Source organism: Podarcis bocagei (genome assembly GCF_964188305.1).
Source record: "Podarcis bocagei genome assembly, chromosome: 2".
Taxonomy (NCBI): Eukaryota; Metazoa; Chordata; class Lepidosauria; order Squamata; family Lacertidae; genus Podarcis; species Podarcis bocagei.
Genome location: NC_138126.1, coordinates 3,269,021 through 3,286,170, shown reverse-complemented (window position 1 = coordinate 3,286,170; position 17,150 = coordinate 3,269,021). Strand labels below are relative to the sequence as shown.

General features: G+C 50.9%; 1 protein-coding gene and 1 long non-coding RNA gene across 2 annotated transcripts in view; both read left to right on the top strand.

Moving 5' to 3' along the window:
* The window catches only part of LOC308581299, a 61,621-nt gene that overhangs the window by 40,490 nt on the left and 3,981 nt on the right, over positions 1-17,150 (top strand). The window lies entirely within an intron of this gene.
* LOC308581089 (HLA class II histocompatibility antigen, DR alpha chain-like) lies at positions 329-4,113 on the top strand. Its single transcript, XM_081183559.1, has 5 exons — positions 329-546; positions 1,253-1,510; positions 2,279-2,563; positions 2,878-3,019; positions 3,172-4,113. Exons 1-5 carry the CDS (start codon positions 441-443, stop codon positions 3,173-3,175), a joined length of 795 nt encoding a protein of 264 aa, XP_081039685.1. The 5' UTR covers positions 329-440; the 3' UTR covers positions 3,176-4,113.

Below are 17,150 nucleotides of genomic sequence, written 5' to 3'. Positions count from 1 at the left end.
CCCCCCAATAAAAGCCCCCTCCAGCCCCCAGCTCCCCTGTGCAAGAAACATCCCTGGCTCTGGTGTCTGAGGAGCCCCATGAAGAAACACAAGGGGGGGGAGACATAGAGGAGCCCCCGCAGCCCCTTCCCCGGAGGAGACCCCTCCCCTCTTGGGGAGATCAAGCGCCCCCTCCCATTAGCTCCCCCTTTCCTGCTTTTTTCGCTCCGTCTCCGGCTGAGGCTCCTGCCTAGGGATGGTTTACCTGGAGACAGGCTGGTCATCGCCAGGGCGCCTTCTCATTGGCCGAGCTGGCAGGGACTTTTCTGCTCCGCCAAAGCCGCCCCCTGGCCGCCCCCGCCCCACAGCCACTTGTAGGGCGAGCATCCAGGAGGAAGGGGCAAGGGACACTTGGGCTGGAATCGCCCCTCGCCCGCCTCGGCCCAGGAAGAGCGGCAGAGATGGAGCCCAGAGGAGGAAGAGGAGGAGGAGGAGGAGGAAGAGCCCTTTGCTGCCTCTGGGCGACCCTCCTCCTCGCCCCGCCAAGGGGGGCCGGAGCCCTGAAAGGTCAGGGGGCGCAGAGGGAGGGGGAGATGTCTGGGGAGGGGTCCCAGGAGGGGGATTAGGGGGGGATGGGGGAGAAAGGTTGCGCCCCTGGGCGTTGCTTGTGAGCAAAGGAGGAGGGGTCTCTTGGGCTAAGGGAGGAGAAGCCCCCTCCCCCTGACAGGGGCAGAAACTACACCCGGGAATACGGAGGAATGGGGGAGGAAGGGAATTGGACGTCCCCCCACCTCCACAAAAGAGTGCTGGGAGGTGCGTGGAATAGGAGGATGACGAGCAAGGAGGATTCGGTCCTAGGTCAGCTAGGCAATAGGGGGACATGGATTGGTCTCTTGAAAAATTACCCACATTCAAGTGCAGTGGCGTAGCGTGGGTTGTCAGCACCCGGGGCAAGGCAAGTAATTTGCGCCCCTTAACCCGTGGATTTGTGCCCCCTAACCCTACCCCCCAGATGTTGCGCCCGGTGCGGCCGGCCCCCCCTGCACCCCCCATGCTACGCGACTGTTCAAGTGCACTCCAGGATCACATTTTCGGGCTGTTATGGCTCGAGAATTAGGGGATTCTAAAACTGGGGTGTGTGTGTGTGTGTATGAGCAGATGAAGCACTTAGAGAGCCTTCCTGGTGGTGGCCCCTTTCATAGCAATGGAGCATGTTCTCCCTCATCTTGCTGTGGGGTCCTAAAGCCTCCCTCTCTCTCTCCCACCCCTGCAGTGGAGGACACCCATATATGTCTGAACTACTTCCAGGAGAGCTTCCCTTCAGAGAAGAAGTCTGGGGAGTTCCTGCTGGAGTTTGACAACCAGGAGATCCTGCACGTGGACTGGGAGAAGAAGCAGAACGTCTGGAGGCTGCCGGACTTCCAGCGCTTCTCCAGCTTCGAGGTCCAGGGAGCCCTGGCCAACATCGCCGTCATGAAGAACAACATGGAGGTGCTCATGAAGCGAAGCAACCGCACCCGTGCCCTGAACGGTAGGACACGCGAGGGGGCAGGGGAGAGAGCTGGGGGGCAGGCAGGGGGTGCTCTCTTGGCTTCTGATCCGGAAGACCCTTCAGGACCCCTTTCTGCCTCCCCAGAGGGAACTCTGCTCCAGGGAGCCAGTCCTTGGCTGACTGAGACAGGCTAAAAGGGAAGGAAAACCTGATGGGTGGGAGGGGCAGCATTGCACTCTGTACAAGCTCAGAGGCATTCCTGAACCTGAACACCAGGTGCAAAAAAACCCACAGCAGCTAATGTAGGGCACATGGAGTGGGAGATTTTGCAGTCAAATCTAACAATGCATATTCTTGCTAGTTAGCATGCGAAGGGGTCAAGTCCACAGAGCTGTACTGGTGATAGAGGGACTCAGACCATAGAAATGTAATTGATAGAGAGGAATTTGGGTGATGTCATGGGGGGGGGAGAGAAAGTAGTATTTTCTCCTCTCTCTTCCTTTGACCAATGGTGGAAGCAGACAGGCCCCCACTTGCTCCAAATTCAGGCACATGCCCGAAGTTGTTTTTTGCTGTAAAATCAAATATTTTGTCAGTGTTGTTTTAATGCTGTTGGTGCTGAGGATGAATGCTTGAGTGTGAGCAAATATATGTTTTGAACTTACTTTACAGCCTGTAGCCTGTTTCTTTGATTAACTGGGGGGAACAAAGGGGGAGATCAGCCTAACTGCTAATACCTATGCTTTCCATTTCTAGACTGCTTCAAATGGGTTTTAATCCCCTTTCTTTCTCCATCTCCTTCCTCAGTTGCTCCTGTGGCCAATGTGTACACGGAAAACACAGTGGAACTGGGGGAACCCAACGTCCTCATCTGCTTTGTGGACAGGTTCTCCCCCCCAGTGCTGAACGTCACCTGGCTGAAGAACAACGAGGTGGTCTCTGAGAACCTGGCGGAGACGGGTTTCTACCCCAGCGTGGACAACACTTTCCGCAAGTTCTTCTACCACACCTTCATCCCTGAGCAGGGGGACATCTACGTCTGCCAGGTGGAGCACTGGGGCATCCCAGAGGGAAAGATGGAGAAGATCTGGGGTAAGCATCGGGTAGGATTGGGGTTTTCTCTGGGACTTGAACTCAGAAACCCAGATTCATGGCTTATAAGAAACATGTTCTGATGATCAGAGTAAGTTTCAAATAATTTATTCTGCTCTTGCTAGCTGTGGTCACAAAAAGGTGCTCTGTTGCCTTTTGGGGGTTCCTTGAGGTAGTTTCTCTCAGTTTAACTTAAAAATGTATATTAAGGGGTGGGGGGGTGGCGTCAGGATTTCTGGGTTCTTTCTTCCGCTGAACACACACAGAGAAACAGAGCCCCTCCTAAGCCTGTCCTCTCTCTCTCTCCATCCCAGTTTCCAATGCACCCTCTCCCATCCCGGAGACGATGGAGAACGTGCTGTGTGCCCTGGGCTTGGCCTTTGGCATCCTGGGCATCATCGCTGGCACCATCCTTTTCTTCAAGGCCATGAGGATGAACAATCGCAGGGGCTTCATGTGAGTCGAACCCGGTTCCCTTCATGGGCTCAGAGACAAATGCAAGGGAAGCCAAAATACACAGCAAAGGGGTGGGCTGGGCCTCATCCTGCCCAGAAGGTGCTCAGCCTCCATACTCCCAGCTCACCAGCTCCCTTCTCCTTCCTTTTCAGATAATGGGGGATTCCTTTCCTGACAGCCTCTTCCTTGAACCCTCTCAGCTCAGCTCCTTTGCCAAGAGTCTCTTCTGCTACAAATCAGCTGGAAGGAGTTGCTTCCTCCGTGTGCAGCTTGTCCTTAGAAGCTTTTCTGATAATATGTTTAACTTTTAAGAACAATTATGATAGCCAAAGATGCTTAGGCAGACTTACATTACTTTTCTCCCTTTTATGTTTCCCTCTTAAGAAAGAAATTGCTCTGACTGTTTACGTAAATAAGAAAAGTATATGGTTTACTCACATTAAATGTCTTGCCATGGTGCAACATTTACAGCTCCCTCTACGCAGGTTCTGAAACTCCCTGGTGCCTTTGCTTCTGGCTGTCTAGTAATCGTCCATTTTATAGAATCATAGAATTGTAGAGTTGGAAGGGACCCTAAGGGTCATCTAGTCCAACCCCCAGCATTGCAGGAATCTCAGCTAAATCATCTCTGACAGAGGGGCTTGTGGTTTGGCTGCAGATCCTCCCCCAAACTCCATGGTTGAGTCAGGATAGTTTTTGTGGGGGCTTCCTGCTTTGCCTGGCCTTGCATCTGCATGGCTCAAGGAGACCCCCTGCCAACAGAGTGTCAGGCATACTAATTCATATCTCCACCCCACTTACCCAAAACCATTCACCTTACTCAGTTCCATGCATTGCACTGCAGTAATACAACCCTCAGGTGTTTCCTTAATCACAAAGAGGATTCATCCAGCTTGTTGGGGATGTTTAGCTGCGAAGACACCCCAAACACTTTTCTCGTCCACATAAAGAAGAGTTGTATCTGTATGTGTAGAGGAAAATATCCCTTCTTCATTCGCAAAACTTTCCCAATGGCTTCTGTGCAGCCCAATTGCTGTTTTTCATACATGCTCCCATATTTCCAAAAGCAGTGAATAAATCTTACAGTTTGTTGATTTGTTTCTAGTGCTGTTTTCTTTGCCTATAAGCTCTGAATATATTGTATTATTTTAAAATGAAAAGGTGAACCATTGAGGAAAGGGGTAGCATTGCAGCCAGAGTGGCTACACTGACTCCTCATGTCTCTAGGCCCAGATTCTGGGAGATGATAAGAGATCAGGAGAGCCAGCGCTGGTGCCTCCCTGCCTCTGCCCTGGTCTGCCTGTCTGTCCCCTGCTGGAAACAGGATGCTGGGGCAGGACTCTTCTGGTCTTCAAGGCCTGCTGTGGGTTGTGTGATGCCCCAAACCATTATCCCACAGGACCTGTGGATCCCCACTCTGGGGGAACAGATGAGAGGAACAGAACAGTCCACCCCCTGTCCTAAAATGCCTCACCAGATCAAAGCACCTGCTCTTCCTGAGACTGGAGTGATTGATGGGGGGGAGGGGTAGAAAATGTGTAGAGAGCCCCCCAAAATTCAGGTGGATGAATGAAGGTCTTCTTCCAGGGGCAACAACACATTAGAGACGTGTGTGTTTCAGGACATGCAAGGTCAGAATGTGACCCAGTCAGCCTGGCCAGACTTCCATCATGAGTTGACTGTGTTGTCTGGAACATGCCTTAAAACCCTCAGAGAAGGCTTCACTCTTTCCTGGTAGCTCCCTGTTTTGCCCCTATTTTTGTGTGCGTTATTAAAATAAATTAATGCAAGGAGTTGTTGAGCTCCTCCCCTCCCCCCCCCCTTGCAAGAGTCTCCAGAAGGTAAATGACACCACCGAGTGGGGTTTGGTACAGGCGTCCTTCCTGGTGCCAAGCCTTGAGCAGAAACATCACAGAGGCCAACAGACAAGGCCCAGCCTGCTGTGCAATCTCATACCTTCTTCTGGATCTCAGATGGTGGGATCCAAATTCAGGGGGAGCCAATTAACGCAGCGAGACAGAAGGCAGAGTTTGGCAGAGGGGCAGGGCAGGAGTGCCGCCAGGGCAAGACTTGGGGGCAGAAGGCCAGAGTCCCAGTCGGCAGAAGGAGCAGGAGGCCCCTCAAGGCTGCAGGGCTGACTCTCCACATCTGGAAGCGGCTGAAGGAACACATGCTACCAGTAAGGGGGGTAAGAGTCTGAGTCTAGCATTGCCAAGAGACCCCAAGTGGGCAAGAAGGGGCCCCTGAGCAGTGATCCTTCCCTATGGCAACATTCCTCAAATCTGGGATAAGTCTGGTCTGGTGCAAGTGAACAGGGGCCTCCACAGCAGGAGGGCTGATCCCCAAAAGTCAGAAGTTGGAGAAGGGCTGATCCAGAGGGAAAGAGCTAGGGAGAAAGTGGGGAGCGGGTGGCCTGATCTTTGCAGGCTGTCTTCCTCCTCCTCCCTCCCTCTTGCCTATCAAAGGCTCCTTCTCCCCTTCAGCAGCCCAGGACACAGTCAGAGACCAGCAAGTGCTGCACTCGAAGGGGTTTGGCAAGAGCAACGCCTTTCCTGCCCAGCAACCGATGACCAGGCAGCATCTTGAGCTGTGATTGGCTCCCATCAAGCCTCCCCTCCAGGAAAGTCCCCAGAAGGACAACACTATAGACGCCCCCCCCCCAAGCAGCAACAACAGCAACTCTGCTTTACCCCTCCCCCAACCCTGTTTTGTGCATCAAGGCAGAAGTGGAGATTGTGACATTTGGGTTCACTCAAAACAGGAACTTTTTAAACAAGTCATTGGTTTGAGCAGCTCTTACTTTAAGAATCACCGGGGGGGGGGGGGAGAGTTAGAAGGCTGTCTTCTCCCCACTGTCAATAATCATCTCATGTAAAATGTGAAATTCAACACTCTAATCCAATACTCTGATTTCTATTTTTGCACTTAAATGCAGAACTGCAAATAGCAGACTCTTCATGTTAATCACAGTATTTTTCGCTCCATAAGACGCACCTTTTCCCTCCTAAAAAGTAAGGGGAAATGTATGTGCATCTTATGGAACGAATGCAGGGGGGAGGCAGGCAGGAAAAGCCCCCAAGAGCCGCACACAAGCTCCACGCAGCTCTTGCGGGCTTTTCCCCAGGAGGGAGAAGGGACTGACTGGCTGCGTCAGTCCCTTCTCCCACCTCGTAGAAAAGCCCGCAGGAGCTGTGCGCTCCTTAAAGGGTGTGCGGCTCCTGTGGGCTTTTGTGGGAGGTGGGGGTATTGCCATAGCCGCGTGCAGCCCCTCTGGCCGGGAGAGGCTGCGCACGGCTATGGCAGAAGGCAAGACAGCAAGCGCATGTATCCTGCTCGCTGTCTTGGCTTCTTTGCTCTTTGGGGCTGGGGGGGGGGGGACCCGGGCTTCACCGGGCAGCCCCAGAAGCTCTGGGAGAAGCGGACAGGGTGCATGCATATTTTTTTTTCTTGATTTCCCCCTCTAAAAACTAGGTGCGCCTTATGGTCCTGTGCGCCTTATGGAGCGAAAAATACAGTACCAACAATGTTTGCAAGCTGTGAGCTTGTGGCAGCCTCTGCATTTTGCTTCAAAGAGGAAGGAGGCAAATTTATCCCAGCACTCAGCCCCCCCCCCCACCTACAGTGGGAATTCTCGGCATCCTGTTTTTCTGAAGGAAAAAAATGCTTCAAAAAAGGACCAATCAAATAGGGTGTAAGAATGGGCACAGCCGTGGGGGGACGGTTACACAGCTGTCCCCAATCAATAAAAATCAATTAAAATACAAAGCAAACTGAGGTTCTGCCTCCTAACAAAAGGCCCCCCCCCAAAAAAAAACCACAATCATGGCTACGCCCACGGTTGCAGGTTATCTGTACATGAGCTTCCAGTTCAATAACTGGATTTGCACATTGGCCCAGTTCCTGGTGGTGGCACAAAAGAGCAGCAACACCTGAGGGCAAAGGCTCAGTTTAAGAGTGGAGGAGTCACTTCCACAGAGAAGGACCTTGGCTGGAGAGGGAGAGAGAGAGAGAGAGGAGGAAACTCTGGGTCAAAATCTCTTCGGAATACAACATGCTCAGGGATGGGCTGCCAGGGGACAAACTGGGTGTGAGAAATATGGGTTTTGTGGACCCCCAGAGGCACTGAGGCTGAAAACTGCAGCCTTTCTCCCTGCTGTGCTAGATTTCTCCTTGCAGGCAGTGCCAATGTAATTTGGGTGTCCATGCAGCTCCTACCTGAGGCTGGGAAGGAGGCCTCTTGGAGGAAGAAACAGACCAAGAGGAGGGGGGCAAGGGGGGGTCCCTGGACAGGAGGGGCAGGATCCAGGCAGTCTGCTCCCTGGTAACAGAAGCAGGACTTGTGGGCCCATAGCACAGGTCTCCGCCCCCCACATTCTGCCCCCTTGTTTCTGGCAGCAGAGGAGACGCTGCAGAAAGGCGCTGGGGGGAGTTTCGCTTCCCCCCACATGGAGGCCTGGAGCTCAGCTCAGCATTCAGGGAAATGAAAGAGGGAAGCTGGCCACGATCCAGGAGACGGAGGTCAACAGGGAGCGCAGCAAAACCTTCTCACAGAGAAGTAGCTTCCAGCCCCCCCCCTTCAGCCCAGCAGCAATGGCTTAAGAGGAATTGCCATTTTAGGGAAGGACCCCCTTGGGAATGGCTGAGCTGAATGGAGTGGGGCTGGGAAGCCCCATAGCACCCTCTGCTAGAGGAATAGGGGCTCCTTGGCTCAAGGTGGGGGGGGGGGGAGATTTCCTTGGAGAGCAGCCCCCTCCCTCTTGCATCAGGAGAGCAAAGTGGGTCATCTCTTCCTAAGGCAAGAGGGAGGAGGAAGAGGGGAGAAGGGGCAGAGACCCCTCCAAGTCCTCAAGGCTATGGGGCACAACCCACAGGAGAGGGTGGGGGTGTTTCAGGTCAGCCAAGGCCAGGATGTGGCCCAGTCAGGCTGGCCAGACCTCTTTCGTGAGTCGGCTGTGGGGCAGAGACAGGTCTCTTCAACCTTTCCAGACCCCAGACCCCCTTTCAACCCAAACATGCATTTCTCCATCTTTATATCTGTGAGGTGTCAGGGCTCCTGTTTCACCCCATGATACGGAGGGGGGGGCATGTCTTCTCCACCCCTTTCTGTCAGTCATCAGAGGGTTCGAGGCGATGACCTCAAGGGGGCGCATGACCCTACAAGAACCCCAGTCCCCTCAATGTTGCACAAGCACCACACATAAACCCCAAGCCCAGAAATTGTTCGTGTAGATTTATTGCTTTATTGTTTGGCGCCCAGCCACGCTCCCCTGCGAGTCTCTGCAGCTTCTGTTTACGCGGTGTGGCTTTGGAGCGGTCGTAAAGCAATTAGCAGAATTACACAGCGTCTGTGTGTGAAAGGGCAGTAAAAAAGTCCAGACGTTTCTTCTATCCTAATACCTCTTTATTGCGAAACAAAACAGCGTATTTACAATCCATAACAGCCATCAGTCTGTAGCTGCATTTTCTCTGCGTCCTTCTCTTAGCTTGCAGCTATGCAACAAACTTGCTTTCACTTTCCACTCAGCTCACAGCATTCCAAGCTGCTTTCGTCACATCCTGGCGTACTTCCCTTGTACGCGCCTCCTCTCAGGCTTGAGGCACAGAAGGTTAACCCTTCACTACACCCAACAGAAATAAAGTGCCTTTCCCTTCCCCTGCGCCCATTCATTTCCGTGGGTTGACCGGAGAACTTGAACAAAGCGTCTTTCCCGCTGCCCGATTATTATATTGGTAGACCGGACGATGTAGTAAAATATTTATGAATGAACAGGACTATTTGCGTGCAGGAGCATCCTATCCAATCAGCCGACACCGAACGCGGCTGCCAGCCAATCAGAACAATGCATTCACCCTGCAGAGCTAGCTCAGCTGGAGCTGTTGCACGCCTCATTTAACCTTTGACAAGCTGCTGACAGCTCCCTGCTGTGGGAACAATGGACTGACACCTCGTAAACCTTTTAATCCTATCAAAATTGTTACAATGTATCCAGTTATTTCCGAATAGGGCTGTCACTGTCTAAAGGGGACTAAAATCTATAAAAATTCACAGAAAATCAACCGTATCACCGATTCTCTTGCTTTCGGTGCCAATCTGCTCCATTTCCCTAGGACTCCAAGACCCCCTTCCCAGTGTCCTCCATAATCCCTCAAGCGGGATGTCACGTACACTCAGGAAGACCCTAATTCTGCCAAATCACCCAGCCAAGCCCTTCCTCCGGGCAGTGCCAGGTGAAAGACTATGCAAACCTGGACTCTATTGTTCTCTCATCACCGGTACTCAGGATGTACTTATCTATGCATGTCCCCAGCTCTGCATATTCCCCCCTCCCTCCTGGATATGTTAAATCTGTGTAACCCACCCCTTTCCTGATGTAATCATGATGTAACCGTGATGTGTTGATGATGCTTTTGAACTGTACCATGGGTAATGGTGGGAAGTTTTAAAAGTTAATGTCACCCCACCTTCGGGGTTCAATCTTGCCTTGAACCTGTTGCGCAATAAACTTGGATCTTCGCCTCCTTGCTCCTGTCTCTGGCTGCGCTCCTTTCTTCCGCAGGGACCCGCGGATTCAGTCCGATGAGCTAGGTGGCAGAGCAGCCTCGCACCTAGATTTTACCCTAACACAACGAAGAGTGGCAGATAAAGGGGCTTCTGGGTTAGCGCGAACGGCTAATGGCGGATTCCCTCCGAGCTCCGGAGGGAATCGGCTCCACAGGATCAGGATCTTTCCGCTGCGGCGACGCGGGGACCCCTAAAAATCACAGGCGGAGGAGCCTGTGAACCTGGTGACTCGGCGGGCACCATTAGCGCCCCCGACCTGCGAAAGAGCCTTTTTAAAGGCTCCGGAACAGGGGACAGGCAGAGCGGCGTGGTGCTGTGAGTCGACTGCTTCTCCTGTGGAGTGAAGCCGCGCTGCCATGGCCAGAGAGCGCTGACTTTTTCCTGTGAATTGGACTCTAAAACTACAACCCGTGAGTAGAACGGAACTGGATTTGGGGGAAAAATTATTTTAAATTAGGCACGATCGGGGAAGACGTAAACAGGAAGTCCGTCTTTCCGTCCTGTAAACAATTTGAAGCAAGGACCTACTAACTAAGGTCGAGAGAAATTTTTCTCATTTTTTGGGTTAAAGATATTAATTTCACGACTTGGCATGATAAGAACTTTACCGGAGGATAAGAGCTAATTTTGGGAGCTGAAGTTTTGCCTCCCCCCGGACCCGGGAGTGATCCGCGAGAAAGCCTGGTGAAAAGATTTGACCGCTGTCAAAATTTGACAGCTGTCAAGACGGAAAAAGAGAACTTTGTTTCTGCTGTTTCTGCTGGCTGTATTTGTTACAATTTGATTGTTTTTTGTGGAAAATAAGGAGAACTGATACAAACTAACCTGACTTTTGGATTTGAACTGGAAGGAATATTAAGTAACCAAAATCCCTCCAGAGGGGGTTTTGGGACATTACAAGGATGGCTGAAGGAGGAAGAATTCAAGCTAAACTGGACAAAATCTTTGTTCTCTTGGGAAAGATACAAGGCCAAATGGATGGTAGGATTGACAGGATTGACAAATTGGTAGCATTGACAGAAAACTTGTAGGAAAAAACGAACTATTAAATGAAAAAGGATTTATAAGAATAGAGTTATGAAAGCGCTCAGAGGGAAAAATCATTATATTAAGATCCACAATGGGGGGGGGGGAGTCAAAGGGGATTGTATGTTTATGTTTTTATTTCGCTTGTATATGCAAAACAGAAAATGCAAATAATAAGAATGAGAATAAGAATAAGGAAAACGGCATCATGGCAAATTAATCAGCTCTTTTTAGGATGATCAGTAAATGTGCAGAGGAATCATGGTTCTTGGGCAAAGCAGGTCTGTTGCTGGTGGTCTGGCCTGGCCTTTCTGCCCTCCCCCTTTTCCCCTTCCCTCCCTTCTCCCAGCCCTGTCCCCCTGCTGTGTTCTCCTCTGAATTGGGTAGCAGCAGGGCTGGGGACTTTCCTGGAGCTGAGCTTTGCTCCGAGCCAATGATAGGCTCTGAAGTTGGCTGGTCATCAGTTGCTAGGCAGGGGAGGTTCAGCTTTTGCAAAAACCAACACTTGGTTTTCCCCTCTGACCGTATCCCAGGCAGCTGAAGGGTAGAAAGAGCCTTTCTCTGGGCAACGGGTGGGGTGGGGCAGCAGGAGTGGGGCAAGAAAAGGCTTCAAGACAGCCTTGCTAGGGCAACCAGACTAGACGCTCCTTCAGGTCTTCAGAGACAAGGCTGTTTAGGGCTTTCAAGGTCAGCACCAACACTCTGAATTGTGCCTGGAAACGTACTGGGAGCCAATGTAGCTCTTTCAGGATCAGGGGTTCCTCCATCTGGAATTGCCATCAGGGAATGAATGCCAAGCAGATGTTCTGCACCTGCAATCCTTTGTGCTAATCCTTTCTGCTTGGGGTGGGGTGGGGGGTCCTTCCCTGTGGGAAGCAGAAATGGCTCCTCTGTGAGGAGGTTTTGCTACGCTCAGAGTTGACCTCAGCCTCCTGGATCGTGGCCAGCTTCCCTCTTTCATTTCCCTGAGTGCTGAGTTGTGCTTGACGCATGGGGAAGCGTCCCCTCGGCTGCCAGCGGGGGCTGAAGGAAGGAGGGGTGGGGGACACACAAACTCTGCGCCTAGAGGTCCTGCTTCTGTTGTCAGGGACTGTGACCAGTGGAGGGGAGGGGGGAGGGGAAGGTCGAGAAGTCCCCCCCCCTTGCCAAGATAGTAGCTTAAGAGAGTCTCCTGTCCAGAGCCCCCCTTTGCACCCACACACCCCTCCGTCTGTTTACCCAACAAGAGTCCTCCTTCCCTGCCTCAGGCAGGGTCTGCACGTAGACCAAAATTACATTTGCACTCCCTGCAGTGAGAAATCTAGCACATCAGGGAGAAATATTGCATGTCAATCTGTTGCCAGGACACTTTTTCCTTCTCCTTCACATGGGGGGGGGCATTAAAAATGTGACACAGCAGCTGCACTGTTCTCCCATTTAAGGTCTCTGCCTCCTCATCTTCCACCTCATCCATCACTGTGGATGCCAGGGGAGTTGAGTGGGAATTCAGTTTGGAAACTCAAGGGGACTTAATGGGAAACTGGGGTATGTGACAAACGGTCCAAAGCACAGATTGAGAAGGGTCTCAGCCCCCAAGATGTGTATGAGGAGAGAGAGGGAGTTGTCCTGCTTTTTATTCTGGCTGGGGGGGACTCCATCGCTCTGAAGTGCAGGAATGTTAATTCGAGAGGACCCCTTTTTAAAAATTCCCAGACCCTACTAGTTTCTTGCTATTATCAAAACCTTGTGGTTGGCGTCTGTCTGTCTCGGGAGACAACAGAGGAGGGCACCTTCACAGTTGAAGTCAAACCCTTGGGGAGATAATAATAATAATAATAATAATAATAATAATAATAATAATAATAATTTATTTTTACCCTGCCCTCCCTGGCCAGAGCCAGGATCAGCGTGGCTAACACCAATAAAATTTCAGTACAGTGGTACCTCGGGTTACATACGCTTCAGGTTACAAACTCCGCTAACCCAGAAATAACACCTAGGGTTAAGAACTTTGCTTCAGGATGAGAACAGAAATCGTGCTCCGGCAGCGCAGCGGTAGCAGGAGGCCCCATTAGCTAAAGTGGTGCTTCAGGTTAAGAACAGTTTCAGGTTAAGAATGGACCTCCGGAACAAATTAAGTACTTAACCCGAGGTACCACTGTAAAAACATAATAAGAAAAAAAGAAAAACCAATTTAAAATACAGGTTAAAATGCAATTTAAAATGCAGCCTCATTTTAAAAGTCAAAACCATAAGGGGAGGGAAACGTAAGGGTCAGACTGTGTCCAAACCAAAGGCCAGGCGGAACAGCTCTGTCTTGCAGGCCCTGCGGAAAGATGTCAAGTCCCGCAGGGCCCTGGTCTCTTGTGACAGAGCGTTCCACCAAGTCGGGGCCAGTGCTGAAAAGGCCCTGGCCCTAGCTGACACCAACCTAACCACCTTGTGATTTGGGACCTCCAAAATGTTGTAGTTTGTGGACTTTAAGGTCCTCCGCGGGGCAGACCAGGAGAGGCGGTCCCGTAGGTACAGCACCTGCTTTCCCACCTTTGGGCTGGCTGGACAGGACAGTGCCTCTGAGCACATGCAGAGTATGCTCACGCCTTTGGGCTTAAGGACAGAAACCAATATGCAGCCCAGACGGCAGGCTTTCCTTCCCCTTCAGAAATGATGAGCAGCCAGCCCTTAGCCCGATTCCTCAGATCTTGCCACGCTCAGGCAGAGCTCACTGGTCACCCTGAGAGTGGATTTGTCAAGAATGCTTCAGGGGAGGCAAGAGGGGGAGGATTACTGACTACAAGCCCCAAAATGTGGGTTTCCCTCCGAACCTGTGCCAAAGTTTTGCCGTTGTTTTGCAGTGAGAGAGAAAAAGCAGGGCTCTTCCTGGAATGGGGTGGTAGGTGGCTGAGAGGGGAAGCAAAATAAATTCTGCAGAGTTAAAATGGAGGTTGTTTGTTTAGGGAACTTTCACTTCCTCCCAAAGGTTCAGAGGAAGTCTGGCCACCGGGATTAAAAAAAACCCAAAAAACTCCCCCGCCTTCCCCTCCCCACACCCACGCCTGCAATGCCTGCTGTATAAGGATAGCTACAGCACAGGCTTCCTCCGCCTCGGCCCTCCAGATGTTTTGAGACTACAATTCCCATCATCCCTGACCACTGGTCCTGCTAGCTAGGGATCATGGGAGCTGTAGTCCCAAAACATCTGTAGGCCCAAGGCTGAGGAAGCCTGCTATAGCACGATCCACATGATCAAAGGTTGAGCAAGTTATTGCCATTCTGTGTTTAAGAGATAAACAACTGACATTTAGAAGACATCTGAAGGCAGGCCTGTTCAGGGAAGTTTTTAATGTGTGACATTTTAAATGTATTTTTAATCTTTGTTGGAAGCCACCCAAAGTGGCTGGGGAGACCCAGCCAGATGGGCAGACAGGGTACAAATAATAACTTACTTACTTACTTACTTACTTACTTATTTATTTATTTATTTATTTATTTATTTATTTATTTATTTATTTATTTATTGTTGTTGTTGTTGTTGTTGTTGTTGTTGTTGTTATTATTATTATTATTATTATTATTATTATTATTATTATTATTATTCCAGTGCCATAATCTGGCATTCCCACCTTGTCCTGATGCCCCGGTTGCTAACAAACACACTCAGAATCCCCATTTCCCTCCGAGGCCTCTGGATGTGGTCCGAAGGAGGCACATGAGCACATATACGGAGAGCCCTTGTAGCAGGAACCCCCCCACCCCAATCATTCTGTTTGCACAAACTTCACACACACTCACACTCACACACTACATACGCCCCATTTCTGTTATAAATTCATAGAAAATCAACCATACATCGGATTTGCACTGTTCCATTTTTTACTCCATGTGACAAGGACTATCCAAGGGGGCTGCTTGGTTTCTGGTCAGCCATAATCCCTTCACCATCCCAGCACATCCACAGGAGCCCTGCCCAGTTGCTGTGCCAACCCTGATAATCCCAGACAGAAGACAATCAAAATCACAAAGAACAGTGGATTCACCACAGGCTGAAACAAAGGACAACGATCAGATCTTCCCTCTGGGGGCAGGAAACTGCAAACTCCCCATTGTCACCTGGAAAGTACTCATGGGGAGGGGGAAAGGAGGAACCAGCTGGGTGACAGGACACTCAGGTTACCACCACAACTCCTCCCTCAACCCCTCCTTTCTGTAACGTATGCATGATGTCAACCCCTCCTTTCTGTAATGTATGCATGATGTTTCTGGGGGTGGGCTTGACCTAGAGGAGGGGAATTTCAAAAGTTTTTATAAGGTCTTGCAGCCCATTCTTCTGGGTCTTTCCTCTCTCTTGCAAGTGAAGGGAATACCCTGTTGCAACAGTGCAATAAAGGCCAAGCCTACAGGCTGCTGTTTTGCTCCAAGTTATCCTGGTTGGTGTCTTTGTTTTGTCCAAGAGAGCCCTCGGATTTTTCCGTTAACACCCTAAACCTGGATCAGGCCAAAGGCGGACTCCCCACCCCACCCCTCAAGTCCAGCATAGTCTATTTTCACAATGAGTCATGACATACACGGTGGAATAGGAATGTATGTGGAAAGTAGTAAATACACGAAAATATGTGCCAATAAAGGCTGATTGCCGAAGAATTGATCCTTTCGAATTCTGGTGCTGGAGGAGACTCTTGAGAGTCCCATGGACTGCAAGAAGATCAAACCTAACCATTCTTAAGGAAATCAGCCCTGAGTGCTCACTGGAAGGACAGAACCTGAAGCTGAGGCTCCAAGACTTTGGCCACCTCAGGAGAAGAGAAGACTCCCTGGAAAAGACCCTGATGTTGGGAAAGATGGAGGGCACAAGGAGAAGGGGACGACAGAGGACGAGATGGTTGGACAGTGTTCTCGAAGCCACCAGCATGAGTTTGACCAAACTATGGGAGCAGTGGAAGACAGGAGTGCCTGGCGTGCTCTGGTCCAGGGGCTCACGAAGAGTCGGACACGACTGACAGGCCCCCCGAGGCACTGGGCACCACATTTAGTTGTTTGTTCTTTTCACCTATGTGGTTGGACCGACCAGCCTAGGATTCAGGAAGCTAAACTGCATATTTTTTTTCTTTTTTATGTACCACAGAAATAAATAAGGCATCTGACCCAGCTGCAAAACTGTGTGAACCTATAATTAATTATATGAAAGCAATAGAAGGCCTAATTTGTTTTACGCAGTTGCTGTGGTCTGCTGTGGTTGTTAGAGCTCTCAACCAGCTGCCGTAAGTGTGTGGGCAGCGGCAGTGGGGGTGGAGGTGGGGCACCCACAGCAATAATTTTGTGGGACCCCAGGACCCCCTGGAAATGGCGCCAATGCTTGTTGGACCTGATTCAATTACTGAAATAAGAAGGGAGAATAAGGATAATGGCGTCCTGGTAAATTAATCCGCTCTGGTTATACAGCTCAGCACATTCCAAAATGCGTGTGTGCATGCGAAGTTTGTTTTTTCCTACTGAAGCCAAAACTCTCGGTTCGGCAAGTGGAGAAGGGAGTCTGTTGCTGTTGTTGTTGTTGCTGCTGCTCGCTACGCCTTGCTTGCTTTCTGCGCCCTCCCCCCCCCCCCCTCATGCTGAAGCCCGTGCTGGGGATTTCCAGACCTGCCCTGGGTGAGTCTTGAGTTGTCTGGCTGGGGACTTTCCCTGCAGCTGAGCTTTGATCCCTGCCAATCATAGGCTCCGAGGCTGCCTGGTCATCAGTTGCTAGGTAGGGAAGGTGTCACTTTTGCAAAAACCCAGCACTTGTCACTATCCTCGCTGAACAGCCCAGGCTGCTGCGAGAGAGGAGAAGCTTTTCTTTGGGAAATGACGGCAGCGGGTGCAAAGCAGGCAGAGAGAGAGAGAGAGAGAGAGAGAGAGAGAGAGAGAGAGAGAGAGAGAGAGAGAGAGAGAGAGAGAGAGAGAGAGAGCTTTCCCTCAACTCTGCTTCTCTGGATCAGTCCTTGTCAAACTTCTGACTTTGGGGGATTAACCTTTCTGCTGCTGTGCACCTTCTGTCGAATCTCAGGTGTTCTCCAGCCTTTCCAGATGGGAACAGGGAGATTTTGCCATGCTCTTCCCAAGGATCACGGCACAAGGATTCCTTCTCGCTCACTGACAATGCTAGACCAGTGCGACTAAACCAGTTGTGGTCCCCCAATTCTCCCTCTGGTGAGGACAGTTTTCACTGGGGAGCTTTGGCCACCCACATCAGCCATGGGACCCTGTGCAGCCCCTATGCAGCTGAGCAGATAGACTCTCATGCAACTCAGGAGAGAGAGAAAACTAACCCTTCCTGGGTCAGAGTCGTCATAAGGGTCTGTGTTCTGCCCCTGATCTTGCCTACACAATTTAGCATCCTGAATCATTTAATCTTCCACCCATGAGAGAAAATCATACACTTATGTCTCTGCGAAGGTGGCATCAGGCTTCCAAAGGTAGAAAACACGCTTACTAAAATCAGAGCAGTGGGGGGGACGGGACCACTGAGTGGGTGGGAACAGGAGGACTCCAAGGCCCCTCAGAGGTCCTAAAAAAAAAAATACCCCATGG